The sequence below is a fragment of the Hetaerina americana genome, unplaced genomic scaffold (genome assembly GCF_022747635.1).
Source record: "Hetaerina americana unplaced genomic scaffold, ioHetAmer1.1.p SCAF_2, whole genome shotgun sequence".
Taxonomy (NCBI): domain Eukaryota; kingdom Metazoa; phylum Arthropoda; class Insecta; order Odonata; family Calopterygidae; genus Hetaerina; species Hetaerina americana.
The window spans coordinates 27,960,914-27,982,061 of record NW_027286763.1 but is presented as its reverse complement, the minus strand read 5'-3'; the positions used below and the strand labels follow the sequence as shown (position 1 = coordinate 27,982,061).

The window sequence follows — 21,148 nt, the reverse complement described above, 5'->3', positions numbered from 1 at the left end:
ACACCCGAACATGACCCTAACGCGGTCGTACAATGCAATTATGATCCCCTATCGTTCGTGTAAAAAATCACATCATAAATCTATCTGCTCCAGAGAAGCCCATTCTAGAGAAGTCCATCCCTGTCCCCCTCGATCCACCTCGGCGCCCCTTCCGAGGGCAAGACTGGGGATGCTGACTTAAAATGTTGACTCCACCAAGTTAAATTACAGGCAATATATTTATATAAGTGAATTGAATTAAAAGTCGATTCCCGATATAACTAAAATATGTTAAATCAGTATTAACATTTAAGTTAATCCTCAAGTTAACAAATATATTTTTACAACAGTGATATTTCCTATAAAATACTTGTCCATTTGTCAAAGGAAAAATAACTCATTCCGTAGAACCTGCTGTACAGCAACAAACAATGACTATTCCCGGAATAAGGAAGGTGAACCTCATCGGCGTCATCTGCTTCTCTCTCTTTTCGACTCGCATTGGTACCAACTCTCAAATTATTCGTTTTAGGATCCCCTATCATTTGACTAATAAAACTTTAAATGTCAAATATTACCTACCATAAGCTGGTCCTCATAAAATAAACGGGTTTCGTTATGAATATAACTTGAAAAAAAACTTTATTACATCACGCATTAACGCACCTCAACAAGTCCACTCCCCGTGCACCCCCCGCACTCCGAATGGAAGCGTGAACAGCGGTGAAGCGGGCCCAGATCCCCGGACCACGCCGGCGGCGACCAAACCGCAGCGGCTCCGATTTCTGGGACGATAAGGAGCACTGATCCCCCACTCGCGTGTCCCCCCCCCCTCCCCCCAGGGCTCCGTGATGTGGGTACCGTCGAACTCCCCGAACCGGTTGACGGCGATGGCGCCACCTCCCCGGGAGACGACCGTCGAGGTTCCTTACGCCCGCGAACCCCCTCAGGACTGCACTACCGAACTCGGCGAGTGCAGGAAGAAAAGTGAGAAGGAAGGAGGGGAGAAGTGCAGTGCTGCACTGCACACAGCATTGAGGTCTCTGCCATGTTGTGCCTATGTGTTGCGATCTACTGAGTGGCTGAATGGCAAAAATGGCACTTAACTGCTCGTTTTCCCGGCGTACGTTAATAAGAGCGAACGCCCAATTTCTATATTTCAACTCTCGACCTTTCCCTGCCTACCGCCCTCGATAATCCTCCTCAACGGAATGACAAATGCCGGAATCGATAGGAGTCGTCGATCATCGTGCCTTTCTGAGCTGAGGAGCTGCCGTGTTCATAAATACATATATTTCCTCCAGAGGTGCAATACTAAAAAAGCTGCCGAAGCCTCCATTTTAGGAATATTAGAGTTTAACCTCCCTCTCTTAGTATGTTAAACCATTTGAAAAAAATACTAATAGGTCGAAGCGCTCACCCTACGAAGAGCATCTCTCTCATTACCACCCAAATGCGATGTTCTTGAAGCCGGTTTTGCGCATTAAGATTTAAAACCTATGCATTTACTGAAGAGCATTAAGCGTACGGTGCTTTAAAAGCAATGTTAAAATCTGGGTTGTCGTTAGGTTATGATGAATGATACGAATCACAAAATGAGACCTCTTTGTCATCCATTAGATTATGTAGGAGGTGAGAAAGGTAGAGAACAGTGCAAGGAGGTCAAATTTGAGAAATGCCACGGTCCTGCAAACATTTTCTCCGCGCCGGCTATTAACGCGATGAGTAGATCGTGGATGAACCATTCACGCCAACAATGGGTCGAGACCCGGTCGACTCGAGACGCGGCCGCGGTCAGTTGCAACTCCTGTCAAGAGTGAGTCACCACAACGCATCCTCGCATCGGCATTACCATTTGGTCACGAGGCGGCTAAGAGGGGGTCGCTCGCCCGCGCGGGGGGGCGGCAATCGAAGACCAGATCACCAGAAAAGGAGAAGCGGCAAGCGAGCGGACAGATCCCGCCCGAGAGGTCAGCAGCATTATGGGTTGATGGCGCGTGCCATATACCAGCGACGCGCGTGCTGTGAGACGAGTTCAACAAGCTCGAATAACATGTGACATGGGGCAAATAGTGACGGCGTTTGAAGATCGTGAATCGCCGGGATCAATAAAATATCTTCATGTGGACGGATACATAATGAGGATCATATACAAAACATTATTTATACGATTACTCGTATATACGTAAGAATTTAACATCGGCGATGTCAATAATCTTACTGAACCTGATAAAACTCCATATAATCATTTTGTTAGCACCATAGGTAGAAGTAAGGAATTTTGATTTATCAACAACTTAATTAACATGTCTATAAGAAAAATACATTATATATTTTCTTCAGACAACTTTAAGGAAAGACATGAATGAAGAAAGAGCAAAACAACTAATTATTAATAGGTGGAGACGGGAGCTTAACAATGGGCGAATTGCGACTAATGGGGGTGAGACCTCAAAAGAGCATATGAGACTGTATATAGAGGTGTTTTAGCACAAAAATGAACTGTCGTGGATTAGGGAGGCATTGCTAACGTATGTTATTGAGTTTATATAATACAGAGTAAATCACAAAACTAAAGAAACAAGTGTTGATATCACCCTAGGAAGTGGGTTGGCGGGACTTAAATTTATATCACACACGGAGATGATTGAAAAGTTTTATTTTTGGCTCATTTAAAATTAAAAGTATGCTTAGATCAATATGCTGGCAGATAATGAAGTGGCATGTGAATGGCCTATAAGAGAGTATTACGTATAGTCGTGGATAGGAAGTTACAGAATTTGATCTCATTTTCATTTGGCAGTTTATCAATTTCAAATTCAAAATTATTATCCATCGTGATTACATAACGCGCCCTCGTTAATTTCTTCCGAAGGAGACGGTGGTGCGCGCCCCCGGTCCCGCAGAGCAGCGCGTCCGACCTCGGCGTGAAGGCTCGCAAACACGGCCACTTATCAATCAGCAGCCACAGACAACGCAAGGGCGACGAAAGCAGCGCCTGCCCGAACCGAACCCCCCCTCCCTTACAACGCCTGCCTCGTACAGATAAGATAAGAGAGGGAGTCTCAAACAGCGGCTCCATGAATTGCAAGCAGCGTACCTTTAGTCAGGAAATTCCGGTTGACCCTTGACCCGAATGATGCGCTTGCGCCAAAAGCACCCGCTGCGTTTTTTTTCTTCGCCCACTTTCGGCTCCTTTCGCGAGAGCCGTGGCGCTCCGACGACGCCTCCAAGTGAGCACCACCCCATCTCACGCAGTATAAGCCTCAAGTTATTAAAGGTCACGACAATATATGAATTACGTTAACGTCTTATCAAAATATATGCATTTTTTAAATTTTCATTTCTCAAAAAATCGATCATTTACTAAAATAGGCTACCTGCAGAACCATTCGAGCCCTTCCCAAGGAATGTAAATATATTTTTATAAAGATGTAAAAAGTTTATATGACAATTGCATATTTGTGAACTTTTATGCACGGATGTAATGCATGCAAAATGTAAATTTAACGTGAAATGCTATGCATAAATCTAAACTTTAATGTACTCGTATGTTACAACCTGGCATATTGCCAACTAGTAACTCTTTCCTAGATTAATGAAAAAATCTGTACGTCTTTGTCGAGCGGCACTGGACCGATGACCACTATGACAGCGGGCTGCAATTATGTGCGCGCGGCTATTCACTGTGGGCCGCCGTATTAGATTACATCTAACCAAACAACAGTCCCATAGTGGGAAATATCGCCAAAATACAAAAATAGAAAAACACCAGAAGCAATCATTACGGCCTCGGAATGGAACAGAAGAGAGTAGAGGAGGAATTAAGCGGAAGAATGTGGAGGTTGGCGCCAATCGAAAGAGTAATTCACGAAGAGTGATTTTTTCTCAAGTGGAAATTTATGATACTTATCCTTCCTAAGGTTTAGTCCCTTGTCCCCTAGGCGATTATTTTTTAGATTTTACAGAACATCGATTTCGTCTCTATTGACGACGAAAACAAAATTAAGTACATCAAACCTTAAAACAAAAAGAGGCCAGTGAACCCAGTTTGGTCGCCACAAAAATACATATTGTACACCCAAAGTCGGCAGTTGCGTTGAACTCGACGAAACCTAACAAACTTCAGGCCTTGTATTTATGCTGCTGCGGAGGCGATCAAGTGAGGTATAAATAACTACAGCATTATCTCTTCTGTACACAGATGCACACCTATCGCGTTTCCGCCTGCCAAATATCACTCGTCGGTTTTCTTGGAAGAGAACCATCTCCTGTAGTGGTCCATTGGGCCGCGGATGACGCGATTCCTCTCGATTGGTCGGTCACTCGGCCTCGTCGCCGCTGTAAGGGCCGCACGATCGTCGATCGAGGAAGCCCTCCCTCCTCGCGAGCGCGTACAAGTCAGTCACGGGCGGGGGGGTGGCTCGCAGGAGGCAGGATGACCCCCTATGTCACCCACCCGCGACACTGAACGTCGGCGCCAAGACTGAAACTTATTTCCCCTGTTTGAAAGGCGAAATATTCAAAATCCCGCCTGTCCCCAGCGTATCGTCAATTCTGCGGATTAATATGTATAATGCAGCACATAAGCGCAACAGGTGGAATGGTATGAAGAGTGAAAATCCGAACAATGCCGGAATAATTTAATATTTTTTACCAAGCATAATAACTTTGACACTTTTGCGGTGCGTGTCTCAGTATTCTAATTGGTTTAAATGTTTGATAAAATTGGACGACATAATAAGAGGCAGAGTTAAAGATCAGCCACAAAAGATTGTTTTAATCTTTTGTATGAAAGTAGTAGAAGAAGTGATCACGTCACATTTGCGGGATGATCAAACTTTAGTCAGCCAGCCAGTGAAAAGATTGCAACAATAGCTGAAGGCGCAGAATCCGCGTAATAGGTATGGCAAGAGAATAAATCGCAAGAAAATGAAGGCAATGAAGATATCAAGAGATGGGAAGGCTAAAATTCTTGGAGACTACACACTAGAGCAGATAGAACGTTCGCCTACCGAGGAAGTGTTATAGAAGAAGATTGGAAAAATAGTTACGACTCGGAAACTTGGTCGTCGCGGCCGTAGGAAAAGCGTCGAACGAAGACTTTTGAAATCTGGGTGGGGAGGAGAACGGAAGAAGTGAAATGGATGGAGAGAAAAAAAAACAAGATTTTCTCGGCATTTTACGGGAGAAGATAGGGTTATCGGAACATATCCAAAGACAGCAGGACTAGCGGATGAGGCATACATAAAATGCCAACAGGATGCTGAATGAAGTGTGAGATAGAGCGAAAACATCGTGGTTAGGTGATGCAGAGACCTGGGAAATGGGTGGGCATGGTCAGCGGAATGAGGAGGGCGTACGTGGCATTGAAGAGTAGTTTGTCGTAGTGGAGGGGGCAAGGAGTATTTACATAAGTAAACGGGTGGATGAGGCGGGGATGGGCAGTGCGTAGTCCCTGGATCCATTAATAACCCACAATGACGGCAGACTGTTATTATTTCGTATAATTGATTTGAACCACTTTAATGGCAGTGGCAAGCATCCAGTCTCAAATGTCCTTCGACAATCGACGGCCGGCGCCCGCCAATGACCCTGTACTCGCCGGGATCCGCACCTCCACCACCCTGGCTAAAACTACGATTTGAGCGTATCACGTATACAATTGGAGTTTATTTTTCTATAAGCCGTCCATAGTACTTTAAGACTTCCGGTCTGATCATACCTGTATATTTATTTCTATTTTTCCTATTCACCCATTCCTTTCTCTAGGCCGGGGGAAGCGAACCTATGGCACGCATGCCCAAAGTGGCACGCAGAACAATTATTTTTGGCACGCAGAGCTGGGAGAGTGCTACGGGCAATTTCACAGTGATCACCCGATGGGTTGGCACGCTCTTATTACGAACATAAAAGTTGTCACTCAATCGCCAAAAGGCTCAACATCCCTGCTGTAGGCAATTATGTATACAATCATTCATTCTCTTCATTATAGCATTTCATTCTCTTTTTGCTCAGGTTGATCGATATTGTAACAAATCTTTAATGTTGGCCAACCATGGTTTACTTAAAATGCTGCACTTCTGATATATTATTTTTCCGATTGTCTAGGTATGCACAAACATATTAATAAAATATTTATCCTGCATTAGTACGTATCGTATGTATTGATCATTAATTCTCTCATCCCTGAAATTTCCCTTAGTTCATTCATTCATTTTACTTCATTTCCTGCGTGATCATGAGAGCAGACGACAGCCTTAAGGAGGGCAAAGTTACAATTAAAAATCTATCTATTACGCGAAAATGAAACATCTATCAAATAAATATGCCGTAAGACACCAGAGTCGCGCCCGATTTCCGTGGGAATAGGCAATGCTACTTTCAATCGCCAAATTGGGTAAGGTGAGAGGGAATCGTGGTTTAGGTTTGTCGTGAGCGACACGCGGTGATCGGGCTTTGCTTTGCACAGCCCTTTGGTCGCCTCGTGGCCGCCGCGAGGGACGATGGGACGGGTGGACGCCGACGGAGGGGCGGGAGGGAGGGAGGGAGGACACTCGAGCGACCTCGCGCGGAGCTCACCGCAGGCGAGTGTGGGGGCGTTGGCGGCCCGAGAGACGGCACGCTGCACGAGCGCCCCACGGAAGGCGGGGGCGGCGCGTCGAGATCCCTCGGTCACCGCTTTCGTACTCGCGCTGAGAGGGAGGGAGGGACCGGATCAGTTCTTTTCATTACCCACTCCCTCTCGGGCGGTGGGAGCTGTTGCTCGCCCGCCAAGGCCTGCAAATCGCCTAGCACCACCGTCGGCCGCGGAGAGGACTGACTCGCTGAAGATCTCTCGTTGTGCTCGCCTCCATTATACATGGTATATATTAGGCATGTAAGTCTCCCTCCCGAGTCGACCTCGGGGGAGAGAAAAACGTGCGAATGCGAAGCCGAAAGTGCGTCAATGAATGCGTGATTCCGAACCGAAATGCGAACGTGCCACGGTTGGGATAAAATAGGTGATGACCACGATGATGCTTATTCAGACGAAATCCATTACGTACATTTTTCATCACTGCAGGTGTTCACTTTCCCACGGTTATTGCTTAGCTAAAATGGTATGCACACGTGGTAAAGTAGCTGTTAAGATAATCTCAAACAAGAATTTGTGAAGTATATTATTATTAGGTAATCTACCGGATTAGGTAGGCTTTCGATGGACACAACCACCAAACAAATATCTTGCCTCTCCTAACAAAACACAACCCAACATCCTACTCTACAACCAATCCCTCTTCCACTCCGCATACTTCCTTCATTCCATCCAACATCCCTATCCTATTCCTGCCCCTTTCTCGCTTTCCTAACATTCTCCCCTCTATCACGGTCTTCAACATCCCACTAGCAATCAATTTGCTTTTCATCCATTTTCCTGCCTCCTCCTGATTTCTCCCAACAATTTCCTCTCCTAGCCCACCATACCCAGCACTTCTTCATTTGTTTTCCTTTCTACTCACTTCACCTTCTTCAAACCCACATTTCAAAAGCCTCCAAATTCCGCCTATCATCCTGCTTCAATGGCCATGTTTCCGTGTCGTGCATAACCACGTTCCATATCAAAGATTTAATAGGTCTTTTCTTAACATCGTTACTCAATGTCCATGTCATCAATGCCCTCTTCCTTGTTACAAAAAGTTTTTTCTCTAGATAATTAAAAACAGACGACAAAAGTCAAAGAATGCAAGATCAACATTTGTTGCCGCATCGTACACGACCGCGAATCGCTGCCTGGCATCATTTTACCAGCTATATATTGCACAGAACGTTTTCTCCTCTCATTCCTGATACGACAGTCATGGGGTAACCAGCGCTCCTGTCTTCCCCGTACTCTCACCCAGCCATGATGCTAACCCCTGGGGATGGCAGGCGTATAAAAGTGTACCGGTAATCGAAAACCAATACACTTCCACTATGTAAACCAGTACATCGGATTAATGTATATTTAAAATATTCCAAGGTACTGGCATATCGCCACACATATTAACTTATATCGAATTGTTCTGAAGGTTTTGAAAGAATTTCCCAAATATACCTATAGCCAAAATATACCCATACTAATATAGTGTAATACAGGTATTTTTGTTGATAACGGAATCTGTTGTAAACTGCATTTACTAATTTTTAATAATACATTTTACGTAAATAACATTTTTACCACCGTGACACAACAAACCTAACAGGAAATTTTGAAATATTTCCGTAAAATTTCACTCATACATGTCACAGTCAACCTCCATCCAGGGGCCACCATAAATTTGCTTAAAATAACGATCCCCAGAGCTACAGAGAAAAGAATTTCTGCGCCTAGCAGACATTCTGCGACTGTGATACACGTAACTGTAAAATTCAAATTCAAGGGCACTGTCCATCTTATTTCACCGGGCTTCCCTCCACCGGGCGTAGGTGTTATAAATTTTTTAAATTAATACTTTCCATTTGATTGCTCGCCTGTTTTAGTTTCGCTGCTAACCGATGAGTCGTGCTACGGATATTTCATGTTTCCCTCTGGGACGGCCATTATCACTCACAGGTTGACTTTCTAATCTCTCGAGCGGGAGGATTTGGAAACACATTGAGGGATTGAAGGCAGGTAGAAAATTCTACCTTAAATAATAAGGCAAATGTCATTGATTGTCCACTTGCAAAACAAGCATAGCCCACGACTGGGGCAAATTTGTATTCATAGGTTAAGATATATATGTATGTATATATATATGTATATATATATGTATGTATGTATATATATATATATATATATATATATATATATATATATATATATATATATATATATATATATATATATGTATGTATATATATATACACACACACATTCACCTTGAAAATATATCATCATAAATGCCTGTAACTGTGAGCTCATTCTAAATTCACTCGAAATGACTACGGAGCTAATTTCTCACTTCGGAGAATGAAGCAATTAAGCATCAAACTTTTACTTCGAGCCATGTTTAATTTATAAAGAGTGATACGAGTTTTGCTCGGTTAATAAATAACTGCTTTGTCTTTCCAGAATGTCTTCCCGAGAAACCTTTATTATGAATATTCACCAACAGTCGGAACGTCACTGCTGCTTACAAAGTTTTAACGCCACAATCATAGAAAGAGGCAACTGGGAACTTCAGTGAAGAGCGGCATGATTCCAGATCAATATTTTAATAAGCTTAACGAATGAACCAAAGCGTACAAGCAGATATATAGCAGAGTTAAAATTAGGTCTGACTTACGCAAAAGCCGTATTTTGATTTTTTCCCGGACAAATAAAATTATTCTAGATTACAACGGTTTAATTAAAAATATTGTCGCAGCCAAAGTTTCGTCTTTCGTGAAGTCGGTTGCTATCCTCTAACCCTATAATTTTATTCTCTCTTTTTATTACGGTTGAACGCATCAATTTGCTTATTCACAAATATCTTGATTTTATATTGGACTAATTGCAGTTTCCAAATTTTTCAAATTATAACGTATGAGAAAGTCTCGATCCAAAGGTGATAACGTCATTTACATAACTTTCACAGGAGACGGGGCTGTACACAGAAGGGCACACGGTGCGGGCTATGCCATAAAAAATTACCCCACCGTTGCAGTGAAGTTATTAAATGCTAATATTTATCACGTTTGAAATTATTACAGCACTGTAACGACCTCTATTGATTTTATAGCTTCTTATGTGATAGCAATGCAGGCGCAATGCCTTTACATAATATTTTACTTCCTTGTAACATAAGAGTTCATAATGCATTAAAAATATAACAAAAAATGTCACAAAGATTATACTTGCAAAAAAAGTGGGTCCTGATTTTCAAGGGGGTTGTTTTGGTTTGATTGAGAAAGGGGTAATGTGAGTCATAAAACTGGCGGGGCGTGTCGCTCCAATTGAAGATGGCAATAATAACCCATGGATCTGGATAAAATCTCGTTTCGTTTATCACTTCACGGTAGTGCTAAAACATTAACAAGGCATATCTAATGGCATGTGCATCTAAAGCATCTTATTTAACATCTATTCGGAAGACCATCGGTGCAATACACAGAATGTAAAATTTTACAGATAACTTTTGATCACAACATTCTCATGAGAGTGACAATATTTGATTTATTATTTATGAGTATAATTTACAAAAATATTATTGTCAATCACTCTTACAACCAACATCTCTCGATAATCTAGTCAATATAACCAATTTTTTCATTAAAAAATCCACTGATATATTGGTAATTAATCGCTATATGCTTACAGGACAGATCTGCAATTTATAATTACACCTACATTCGATATATAGATTTTTTTCTTGTCAGCTATGGCCAGTAGTTGCTAACTTTTGCAATGATACCGGTATGTATCTCAATTACTACTAAATTTTTCACTCATCTATCGCCGCTTGTACCTATTTACTCTTAATTGTGATTAATTACTTATACTTGCATACATGTCTGTAAGTAGTCATCCCATAACCTTGTCACTTAAAGCATAAATATACCCACATGTGAGGGAATGCAGAACTAGTTCGTAAGTAAGTAATTTTAATATGATGTTAGCAGAAACACGGCGTTTAGATAAATAAGTATGATATGGAAACCTGGGATTATTGCCCAAGGTAGAAGCGCCGAGAAACGGGTACCGAGAAATGCCTAAGATTTTCTACTCTAGGTATCATGAGCGTAAGTGTGGAGTACTCTAAGCTGAGCTGCAGATCACATATTAATTTTAACAGCAGGACATAATCTAAGGCGCTATATCTACTAAGAAAACTTAGGATGTTAATCCCTGCAGAATACCTAAGGTCCATTTACTTTGATTTATTTAACAGTTATCTTAATTATGGCCTGGAAATCTGGAGTAATGCTCCAGATGAAACACCTATCTTTATTCTAAAAAAAATCCATTAGGATAATTACTCAATAATCTGTACCATAACATTAGCAGACCATTATTTATAAGTATGAATATTCTTACTGTGTACATCATTTATATCTATAAAATAATAATTCATGGATAAGATATTTTACATTTGTTTCCCACAAGACGTGAGTACACGATTGTACAAGTCAAGTACAAGAGTACATGATTATAAAACCAGAATGAAAAATCACCTTTCCTCGGGTAACTGCAGATTAACCAAATCACAGCAATACTTGAATAACTTTGGTTTAAAATTATTTTGTCAACCGCCGTAGACTGCTAGAAAAACTACATCTGCCAAATTCCAAAGAAACTGCGGGAGATACCGCAACAGTAACTTTTAACGGAGTCATCCGCTAATATGCATTTCAATGCAACAATTTCAGAGTGCAAAAATCATTCGCCTTGACCACACTCTGAAATTGTGGCATAGATCTGCCAAATTTAAAGAAAACTCTACTCATGGCTATTCACTAAAGCTCTGTACTTAGTGAATACATGTTTCATTCATAGAAAAACTGATATGATTTTCTGATGTGCATATTATGTATCTGATGCGATAATATGTCATATGTCCGATGAGTTGTTAGACGGGGTCTATTGTATGCCTACTTTGTGACCAATGGAATTATTATTACTATGCGATCGTTATTTTCTGTATTCAATACTGTCGTCAGCTGTCAAATAAGCTTTCACATGCCAGATTAGCTTGTATGCATAGATTCTTTGCTGTAGCCTCTAAATTATTGTTATACCATTATTAATCCCGTAAAACTAGCACCGGTTATATCGACAGATGGACGGTGTGGCCGGTTACGGCACCCTCCCGTGAGGAGGCCCCACTACGGAGTCACACGCGCGCGAGCATTGGACACCTTTTGGAGGAAACAAATGACACCTATCCCCTAGTCGAGGAAAGGCAGATGAAGGGGGGAAGAGGGGGGGGGGGTTAGCCTCCCATCGCTTGGAATTCATTTCGTGGGTATTTCCGCGATTTCCCTCGTCGGACGCACCAACTCGAATGAGTGTTCCATCCGCAGACATTCCGACCCCAAATACCCGTTAGGAAGGAATCGCCAGGGGATGGAGGGAGAACAAGGTGGGTTTCTCGGGAGGGCGGAGGAGGGTGGGATGGGAAGGAGTGGTTAATGGTGGTGGAGGCGGGAGTTGCTGTTCGCGGGCTGGGGGCGAGCTGGAGACGAAGCACCAGTCAATGTACCACCTCCACTTCGGACCGCGTAAAATGTTTCAATCGACCGAGGAGAAAACGCTACACACAAACTAAACGGAAGGGAGCAAGGACACTTTCCGACTGTCTCAGAGGAAAGTCATTCCAGTTCAACCATATTATTAAATGCTGAGGAGATAAAATGGAGGAACTTTTTAACACACCAAGAAGAATACGCCGGGTTTCAATTTAAGCAGCAACCACTCTTCTGCTTCGCCCAATTTCTCCTCATGAGGGGGCTGCATACACACAAGAACTTGATGCATTTGACCAAACGAACTGTTTTGGGTATAGAGCCATTTGATCATTTGACATTATACTTGTCATTTTTAAATGGCTGTTTTTCATTGCCAATAAAAACGATAAACTCACGAATCCCTCCGTACCTTCCAAAACATTTCAATACCAATGAAACTTACACAAGCTACGATTTCTGCAGGCGGATTACCCCGAGAACAAAGAAGACCGGGAATACACACTTCCTGCACCACATTGTCCTTTGTTGGGCAAAATCCACAACATTTTCATATCAAAAATTGAAATCATGTTTATATTCACAAAATATGCACTCAGGACATTGAAAATGGCATAGGATCATTTGTTTTGAAAAATAACTTGGGATCATCGAATATTGCCTAGACTGTAGGCAACAGAATGTCCATTTAATTCTGGTCTTATATTTGTGATCTTTTACTTCATGATTTAAAGCTTTCTTTAAAAATAAAGGTAGGGCCAAAGCGCCGAAGTCCAGCTCGCGCTCACGGAGGGCCGAGGGATACATCAATCAGCTTCGATTTCACAGCTGAGGCGAGGGTGGGCTGAAGGGTGGCTCCAAGACGTCCCGGAAAGAGAAATCACCGGCCAACGTAAGCTTCCTATTGGATGACATTCCTATTCGGCCCAATGCGCAGATTCTAAGGCAACGATTTATCAATATCCACATCCGACATTTCATATTTTAATTTATCATGTCTTGTCCGAAGCCTAACAACACGACAGAAAAGTCTACAGTACAGACATTATTGCGTTTGTAGGTATTCCAAAATTAAACCTAACGCATTAAGGCGTGACTCCGTGACCTCAATTATGAAGATGAACGAGGTAATTTCCCACAAATGCCTTAGCTGGCGGCACGACGTGTGCGGCTTCGTTGTGGTGTACTCCCAATTGACGGGGACAACGCTTGCCCCTTGGTGGGGGCTGAGGTGTCTTCCCATCAGACGACCAATGGTCGCTTGGGAGGCTAATGATGGAGGGGTACAGTGGTGGGCCACACAACACCAGGAAAGGATTTGAGGTTCAATGGATCATATATCACATCTACAATACATGGATTAGAGGGGAAGAGGGTAAAGGTTTCTCTAATTGATGAGAACGAGGGAGGAGGTGGAAGGATTCTGCTCCCTTGACGTTTTCAGAGGGATCGCAGGACCAGAGCTCAGCAAGGTAATGCTTTCCATTGGCCAGTTAACTATCTCCAAAATTTTCAATTACTTTTCAGGGAATGCGAGGCTGACTTCTCTCTGCTTCCAAGAGATTTCCGTCTCGTAGACTGCTCGGGATAAAAGTGTCCCTGGGGCATCTGCGGGCAGGCCAACATTCTAAAGACGCCTCCGGCGGCGTCTTCGTTGTCACCAAAGCAGTCTACGGAAGGATATCTCCCGGAAGCAGAGGAAAACTTTTACCGAATAGACATCGCGGAGGCCTTCCGAATATGCACAAGGTTTAGCGAAGGGATGGTGGGAATTAAGGGAAGCGGTTGCGAATTTCGGTCTTAAGAACCCGACTGGCAGTCAGGATATTCTCCTGAGAGAGAGAGTAGGGGAGTTCGGGGGAACGCGGACAAGTGAGGGAGAGGAGGGAGAGCGGGTGGATGTTCCAGGTGTGTTTTAAAAGGGGTGCAATAGAGGAGCGGGTGGGGGACCACTTTACGTTGCTGGTGGTGGAGAGCAGGAAGGAAGGAGTGAGGAAGGTTTCCGGACGTATTCTCATTACAAAGGTTGGCTCTCCTTTCACCTCTGCTCGGACGCCAATTTTAATTATCCCAGTGCATCCATCTGCCAACCATAGGGTAGCATTGAGCAACGTATGGTTCCGAATCGAAGGGCAGGAAACACTTCTTGTGATGACTACTTCTTAAGGTAAAGACTCTTGCCTACTTGTCCTACATGCATTTTTGTCATATCCTGCAAGCCGCCACGAAAGTGTGCCATCTTCCCTTAATTTCTCATTCTGTGGTCTCGCCTCCCAATATAATCTGGCGGCGGCATTATTTCTCTCGCTATTAAAGTTAAACTTGACAAATCTATACTTTCCTGGTGCTTATTCGTACATGTGATACTCGTGGTTCCATGGTCTCTCAATTTAAGCTATCCAATAGTAATTGGGATACTCCCTCTAATTTTTCATGGTGGTACGGTGGCTAACGTACTGGCTTCCCACCATGAAGGCCCAAGTTCGAATCCCGGCGGTGGCAGATATTTTTCAATGGTATCCCGATTTGAGGTTGACTTTGAGTGAGTACGCCGTCCATCGGATGGGACGTTAAGCAGCGGACCCCTTGGTGCCTTTCGTTAAGCCGACGCCGGGTTTCTCCTCATCCCTTCCTGTACATCCCTAATGGCGCAAATTACCTCAGCTGTCAGTCGCCTCCCCTAAAACTACTACTAAGAGTGCATCTATTCTAAACTTTTCCTGTCTAATCCCATAATTAATTTCTACTGCGTAGGGCCCTGAACACTAGGCTAAAGCTGACGATGAGTTGCACCAGCACAAAATGGCACCTCTTCCCTTCACTCTTTCCTACGAATATCCCCCTCCCCGACTCTCTTTTTTTATGAACCCTAATATCCTTAATGTAGCTGTCCCAAACGCCCTTTCCCCACGTTAGGTGACCCTACCTATGCGTTTTACTTAGTGCGCCAATATAAATCTGATTATTCCATTTCTACGCTGCGCCAAAGTTTTGCAAAACACATAGTACCGCCGCCAAATTAAACTGAAAAACAAACAAGTTTCCTTTCTATAACATTTAAAAAATAGGAATTAAACACAAAATTTGGCAAGAATGAACCTCTGTCTTATTATACATTTGGTGATTTCCAACGGCCAATTACAACTTCATAGTATGGCTGCATAGCCACTGATGCATATAATATTTGGACCACACGGGTGACCTGAGATTTGGAAACTTGTGCATCGGTGTATGCAGCGAGCAATAAACTGCCACGACAGAAACGGAAAACTCGGGGGGAGGGAATGGGCCGAATCTAAACCCTAAAAAGAATCTCTTCCCCTCAGAAGAGACTACGAGGTTTTGAACCATTTGGAGCCAAATAAGAGATGAGAAGGACATAAATTATGCAATAGAGGAATCACTGCTAACCACGGCAGGTCAACTTAAATATTTGGGGTCATTCCTAACACGGAACCTTTCTTTTGGTGCACACATAAGGAGAATATGCGTTTCTGCCTTAAAGAAACTCGACTTCATAAAAGATGTGGCGGAGAAATGTAATGAGGAAGTTGGAGAGAGGTTTTATTTCGCTTCATTTAGGCTCCATTTGGAATACGATGCAAGTATTTGGGATCCTGTAGACAAATCGTTTATAGAAGTATTAAATTTCAGAGAAAATCCGCTAGATTCGTAAAACATTGTTACGATAAGAGGACTAGTGTAACAGGCCTTTTAGAGGAATTAGGCTGGGAGACGCTTGAGATACGAAAAGAAAAAGTGAGACAGACTTTTAGCAAGGAGCAGAAGACATGAGTTTAACAATGATACAAAAGGAATTATTATGGCCCCACACTACTTGGGTAGATTAAACCACAGATAAGACAGGGGAGATAAGACTGCAGATATAGATAGATTTGCATTAAATATTCGTTCTTTCCTTCAGGGACGATCAGGAATCACAGTAGTAAAAAAATCAGAGTCGTGGTAAAAATTCTAAAAAAATCGAATTGCATGCGAGAAAAAGATGAAACACTGTGTAAACATCTAGTGAGAGTGTAGTTGAATGTGCTTGTGTATATTAGTTGCCTGTATTATGTATTTGCATGTGGTTAAGTTAAAAAAAGTTTTGTATGAATATATACGTCTGTGTGGGTATGCATTAGTATGTTTTTATTTTTGAACGTAGTTGCATTCTATATTACGGGTGGGGTCGTAGTATCCCCAGCCATACGCCCTTGCTGCGGTTTGCGGGGTGCATTGTGCAGATGTAGAGGAGAGAATGCGCGGAAGCCACGGTGGGCACGATGGGACGCTGAATTGCGTGCTCCTCGGTGCCTTTCCTTAACAAGATAGGGTAATGCCGACGCCGATTTTCTCTCAACTCCTCTCCTCCCATTGCCTGATCATTTTACCTATACCAAACTACCCACCTTCCCCTAAGGGCGCAAATGACGGTCCTTATCTGTCGGGGGTCATCCTCCACCCTGATGATTACTACTCGAACTTAGCTCGTGAGGCTAATTGTGCGATGCAACCACAGAGAATAAACTTACGTATTCTCACATCGCTGTTGGTCGATGAAATGTGGTCAAGCCCAGTGAGATTTAAATTGACCTTTATTGAGAAAGGTTTTCAGTCTATACCAATTCGAGTCCCTCAAATATCGCAACCAGCTTCATCACAGGAATAATGATCACAAATTCAGGCTCCATATAGCTTCCTAAAAACACCAACCGTAAATGGAGTATAAGGCAACGTTCTCCCACTCCTGGAATGCGGGTGACCCTCACCTGTCGTTGACGGGGGAGTCGCCGCCCCTCCAGGGGTGGCTACGGTGAAAGAGCGGCAAGGAGACGTCAAAGCCTGGTCGGAGGCTGCCCATGGAGGCGCTGGCCCTCGCCAGGATGGCCTCCCCGGGGTCGAAGCCGAGCCCTCCGCCCCCTGGCCCCTCCGAGGGTTCCGCGTAGTGGGGCCACGTGCCCGAGTAGAGGTTGAACACGAGGTGGTTACGGCCGTTGTTCCAGAGAGGGAGGCGCGCGAGGCGGCCGGGAACGTCCCGGGCGAAGTCGGGTGAGAGGGCGTCCCGGTCGAGCGTATCGAGGGCGAGCACGAAGAGGCACGCCTTGGACGGGTCTGCCGTGAAGTAGCGCGACTCCACGATCGAGTCGAGGATCTTGCGGTAGGTGGCGCTGGGCGGTGGGTACGACGACGTGAACTGGGGTGCGCCGCCGCGACCCCTGCGGGCTCTCCGGCGCCTCCGCTGGCGGCCCATGGAGCCCATCGAGCGGCCCGCCGGCGCCTCCCCGCCGGCGCCGTTGGGGCCCCCGCCCCGGGGTCCCTCCTCCTCGCGGGGGCCCTCCTCCTCATGCGGGGCCTCGTCCTCGCCCTCCTCCGCGCCTTCCACCAAGGCGTTCATCGGGTGGTCGTTCACGGGGGCTTCCTCCTCCTCCTCCCCGCCTCCGCCGTAGGGCCCCTCGTCGCCCGCACCCTCGTCCGGGGGGTACACGTACACCTTGAAGTCCTCGCCGCTGCAACGCGAGAAGTCGAAGCAGGTCTCCATGCGACAGGCGCGGGCCCTCCTGCCGCCGCTGGGAGCCTGCTGCCGCCGCGGGTTGGGGCCGCCGGCGTCCGACCTGCGCAGGTGCGGTGAAAAGGCCATGTCCCTCTCGAGCAGGAGATCGTCGAGGTAAGAGGGCAGCAGGTCGTCGGGGGCGCTGCGCAGGCCCCAGGACCACCAGGGGGAGGTGGGAAGGCCCAGAGGCCACCAGGAGGCCGTCGCGGGCAGCAGGGGTGGCGGCGGGCGGCTTGCTCCGCTTTTCAGTCGGTATCCACCGAAGTAACAGTATGCGAGGAAGGCGCACGAGAGGAGCACGAGCAGGTACCGCTTCTTGGCCTGCATCTCTCTTTCTCTCTATATCTCTATCTCTTAATGCCGCCGCGGGGGCGTCGCCGCTGTGTTTCGGAGGGGTCGAGGAGGCGGCTCCTCTCCCGCTGCCGTGGCGAAGAATCGGACATCACGCGGTCACTAAGAACATCTCCGCCCCGGAAGGAGGCGACGACCCGTCATCGCATCGCTATGCAAACAAACGCGCACACCGCTTCGAAGAGAGCCAATTGACACACTCACTCCGCCAGACAAGCACACAAAAAAAGATATGAAAAAACCCTCGGAGCGATGGACCTCTTTCACCCCTTAGAAATCACCACCCCTCTCCGCTGCTCCCTGCATCGGGAAGACGAGATGCAGCGCAGGCACACGACGTCGTGTAAATAACAAAACACGGGCACAAAAATTTCTTTAACATGCGATCATTATTTCACTAGACGTGTAACGAAACAGCCGCCACTTGTACTTCTCATTAATTTCCCCCAGTCACTATTGGAATTACAATTGAGCGAGATAACGACGTGATATGGCACGATGAGATTTTATATTTAGGAGAATCACCCCACCTTTAACACATACACAAAATCACTTTTATGAGATTATCAAAATAATAAGTAAACAAGTCGAAGTACACTTAACCACAAAAACGACGGAATGAAATCACTGAGTAAAAAATATTCACATCACACCACCCCTATAAAACACGATATGAAGGCCATTGGATATTTTCCTGCAGTGTACCCAAGTCTGATGGTCCAGCTATCAAAAGGAAATTGCACGGGACTCGTCGCGGACGTCATTCACTGCTATTATTGCAAAATTAAACGACTTCAAACCAAGGCGAGAGGGACAATGACATTACAATTGCAAAGGAATCACACGAACGAATAATAATGAACCTTTCCTTGGCAATCGGAAGGGTTCCACAAAAGACAATTTATACGACGACACCTTAAGTTTCAAGCAGTCAAATAATTTCCCATACCAATCTTCGAACCCCAAACCACGTTTCCCAACACTCTTCCATCGATGTACAGCCGCCCCTGCATTATAATTCTCACTCACTTACCCAGCTGCACCGATAATTCTGACTACTGTAAGCAAAACCCCTTCATGACTGCGACATAGGCGCTGCGTGTCGGCAGTGAAAGGAAGCTTGTTACTAACAGCTGAATTCCGATTCGCGTCGAGCCCCTCCCCCTCGCCCCTCCGGCACATTTTTAGCAGTTCTCTCTCGCACCCTCCCCTTTCTGCCCGATCACGCATGCGCATAACGCCGCATATTTCATTGAATACAATTGAATACGCAAGGTGGACTGGAATTCTTAAAAGCCTGCGAGGGTAACTCCTCCCAGGCAATCATCCAGTCTCGTTCGCTAGCGATTATATACTTATTCTATTTATTCAAGGAGAGTGTGTGCTCATAATATGTGATAATAATAGAAACAAAAGCAATTTTAAAAGAGATAAACTGAATGTATGTGTCTAATCGTTATTGCTGTGTACGTGTTGTATGGGTGGCCACAGATTTGTAATGCTCTCTTTGAAGTAGAGTTGAAATATAGGTAGTCATAAAGCAGGATTAAATATCTCAAAAGAATATTTAATTATTATCCAGTATTAGCGTAGAAAAATACCGGAATTTGGTTAAATACACTTATGTTTAATACGTTTGTCTTAAATACAACACCAAAAGGGTTTGAAATTCAGGAAAATATTAAACTGATTGTACTGATACTCAGTACTTTCCAAAAGCGTTTGTCTGAAAAAAATTTAAATATATATATATATATATATATATATATATATATATATATATATATATATATATATCCCTCCCCGGACTACAACCTTGACGTGGTGGAAGGGCTTGTGCGTTCCGATGACCCCTAGAGCTGTGCTGGCGGGAGTAATAATTATTGCTCCTGGTAGGGTCACCCATGCCAGATAGGTCGAAGGTTAGGAGCCAGACGAAAGGTAGTCCACGCAGCGTCTGTTCCTCAGTGAGGCGGCTGCAATGGCGTCTGACCCCAGTGGGGCAGCCAGTAAGTGATGGTGTCACGTTAAAAACACTATTGAGGAAGGCAACGGGAAACCACCTCAATTATCATTCCCTAGAAAAATATGATGGACAATAGAGATATTTTGAGTCCTGGCAACCACGGGGCTCGGCCCAATCGGCCGTGTGTCGTGCCCGGCAGCGGGGGAGGCAAGGCTTCCGCGGTCGTCATCCCACGAAACCCTTGCAAGGGAAAACCAGCAGCAGCAGGACAGAAGACGCAGGAGAAGAAGGCGAAATTAGTTAGAATAGGAACGTGGAATGTTAGGACAATGATGAGGACAGGGAAATTGGAGAATGTTAAGCGAGAGATGGAAAGGGGAAATATAGATATTTTAGGTCTATGCGAGGTGAGATGGAAAGATAGCGGGGATTACTGGAGTGATAAGTATAGAATAATATACAGCGGCGGGGACGAGAGCCAACGAGGGGTTGCCATTGTATTAAATGAAGAGGTAGGGAGAAGCGTAGTCAACATAGAGCAGGTAACGGATAGAATACTACTAGTGGAGATAAAAGCAGAACCGACGAACTTAGTTATTATTCAGGTATACATGCCACCGAGCAACCATAAGGAAGAAGAGGTCGATAGGATATACGATCAGTTAGAGGACATGATCGCGTGTGTTCCTGCAGGGAAACATTTGATAGTGATGGGGGATTGGAATGCGACGGTAGGCGAAGGAAGAGATGGTGATGAGGTGGGGGACTACGGTTTAGGCACGAGGAATGACCGCGGGGAGAAAGCAGTTGAGTTCTGCAGAAGACAGGGGTTAGTCATCACCAACACTTGGTTTAGACACCACAAAAGACGCAGGTATACATGGAAAATGCCAGGTGACTCAGGAAGATATCAGCTAGATTATATCCTGGTTAGACACAGGTTTAGGAATAGTGTGATAAATTCCCACAGCTTCCCGGGAGCGGATGCGGACTCAGACCACAATTTAGTTGTTATGAAATGTAGCGTACGTTTCAAAAAGATAAGGCAGGGGCGGCGAGTTAGAAAATGGAATGTAGAAGCGTTAAATGGGTTGAAAAGGAAGGAATACAAACAGGCGGTAGAGAAAATC

General features: G+C 44.7%; 1 protein-coding gene across 1 annotated transcript in view; it reads right to left on the bottom strand.

The window, feature by feature from the left end:
* Positions 1 to 19,125, bottom strand: part of ttv (exostosin glycosyltransferase 1 ttv) — a 63,814-nt gene extending 44,689 nt beyond the window's left edge. The window contains exons 1-4 of the mRNA XM_071584621.1: positions 17,865 to 19,125; positions 17,617 to 17,717; positions 16,931 to 17,325; positions 13,346 to 13,362 (exon numbers count right to left, since the gene is read on the bottom strand). Of these exons, the coding sequence (XP_071440722.1) occupies positions 13,346 to 13,362; positions 16,931 to 17,325; positions 17,617 to 17,717; positions 17,865 to 18,028 (677 nt within the window). The 5' untranslated portion in view covers positions 18,029 to 19,125. The remainder of the gene's footprint in view (positions 1 to 13,345; positions 13,363 to 16,930; positions 17,326 to 17,616; positions 17,718 to 17,864) is intronic.
* Positions 19,126 to 21,148: the final 2,023 nt, after the last annotated feature.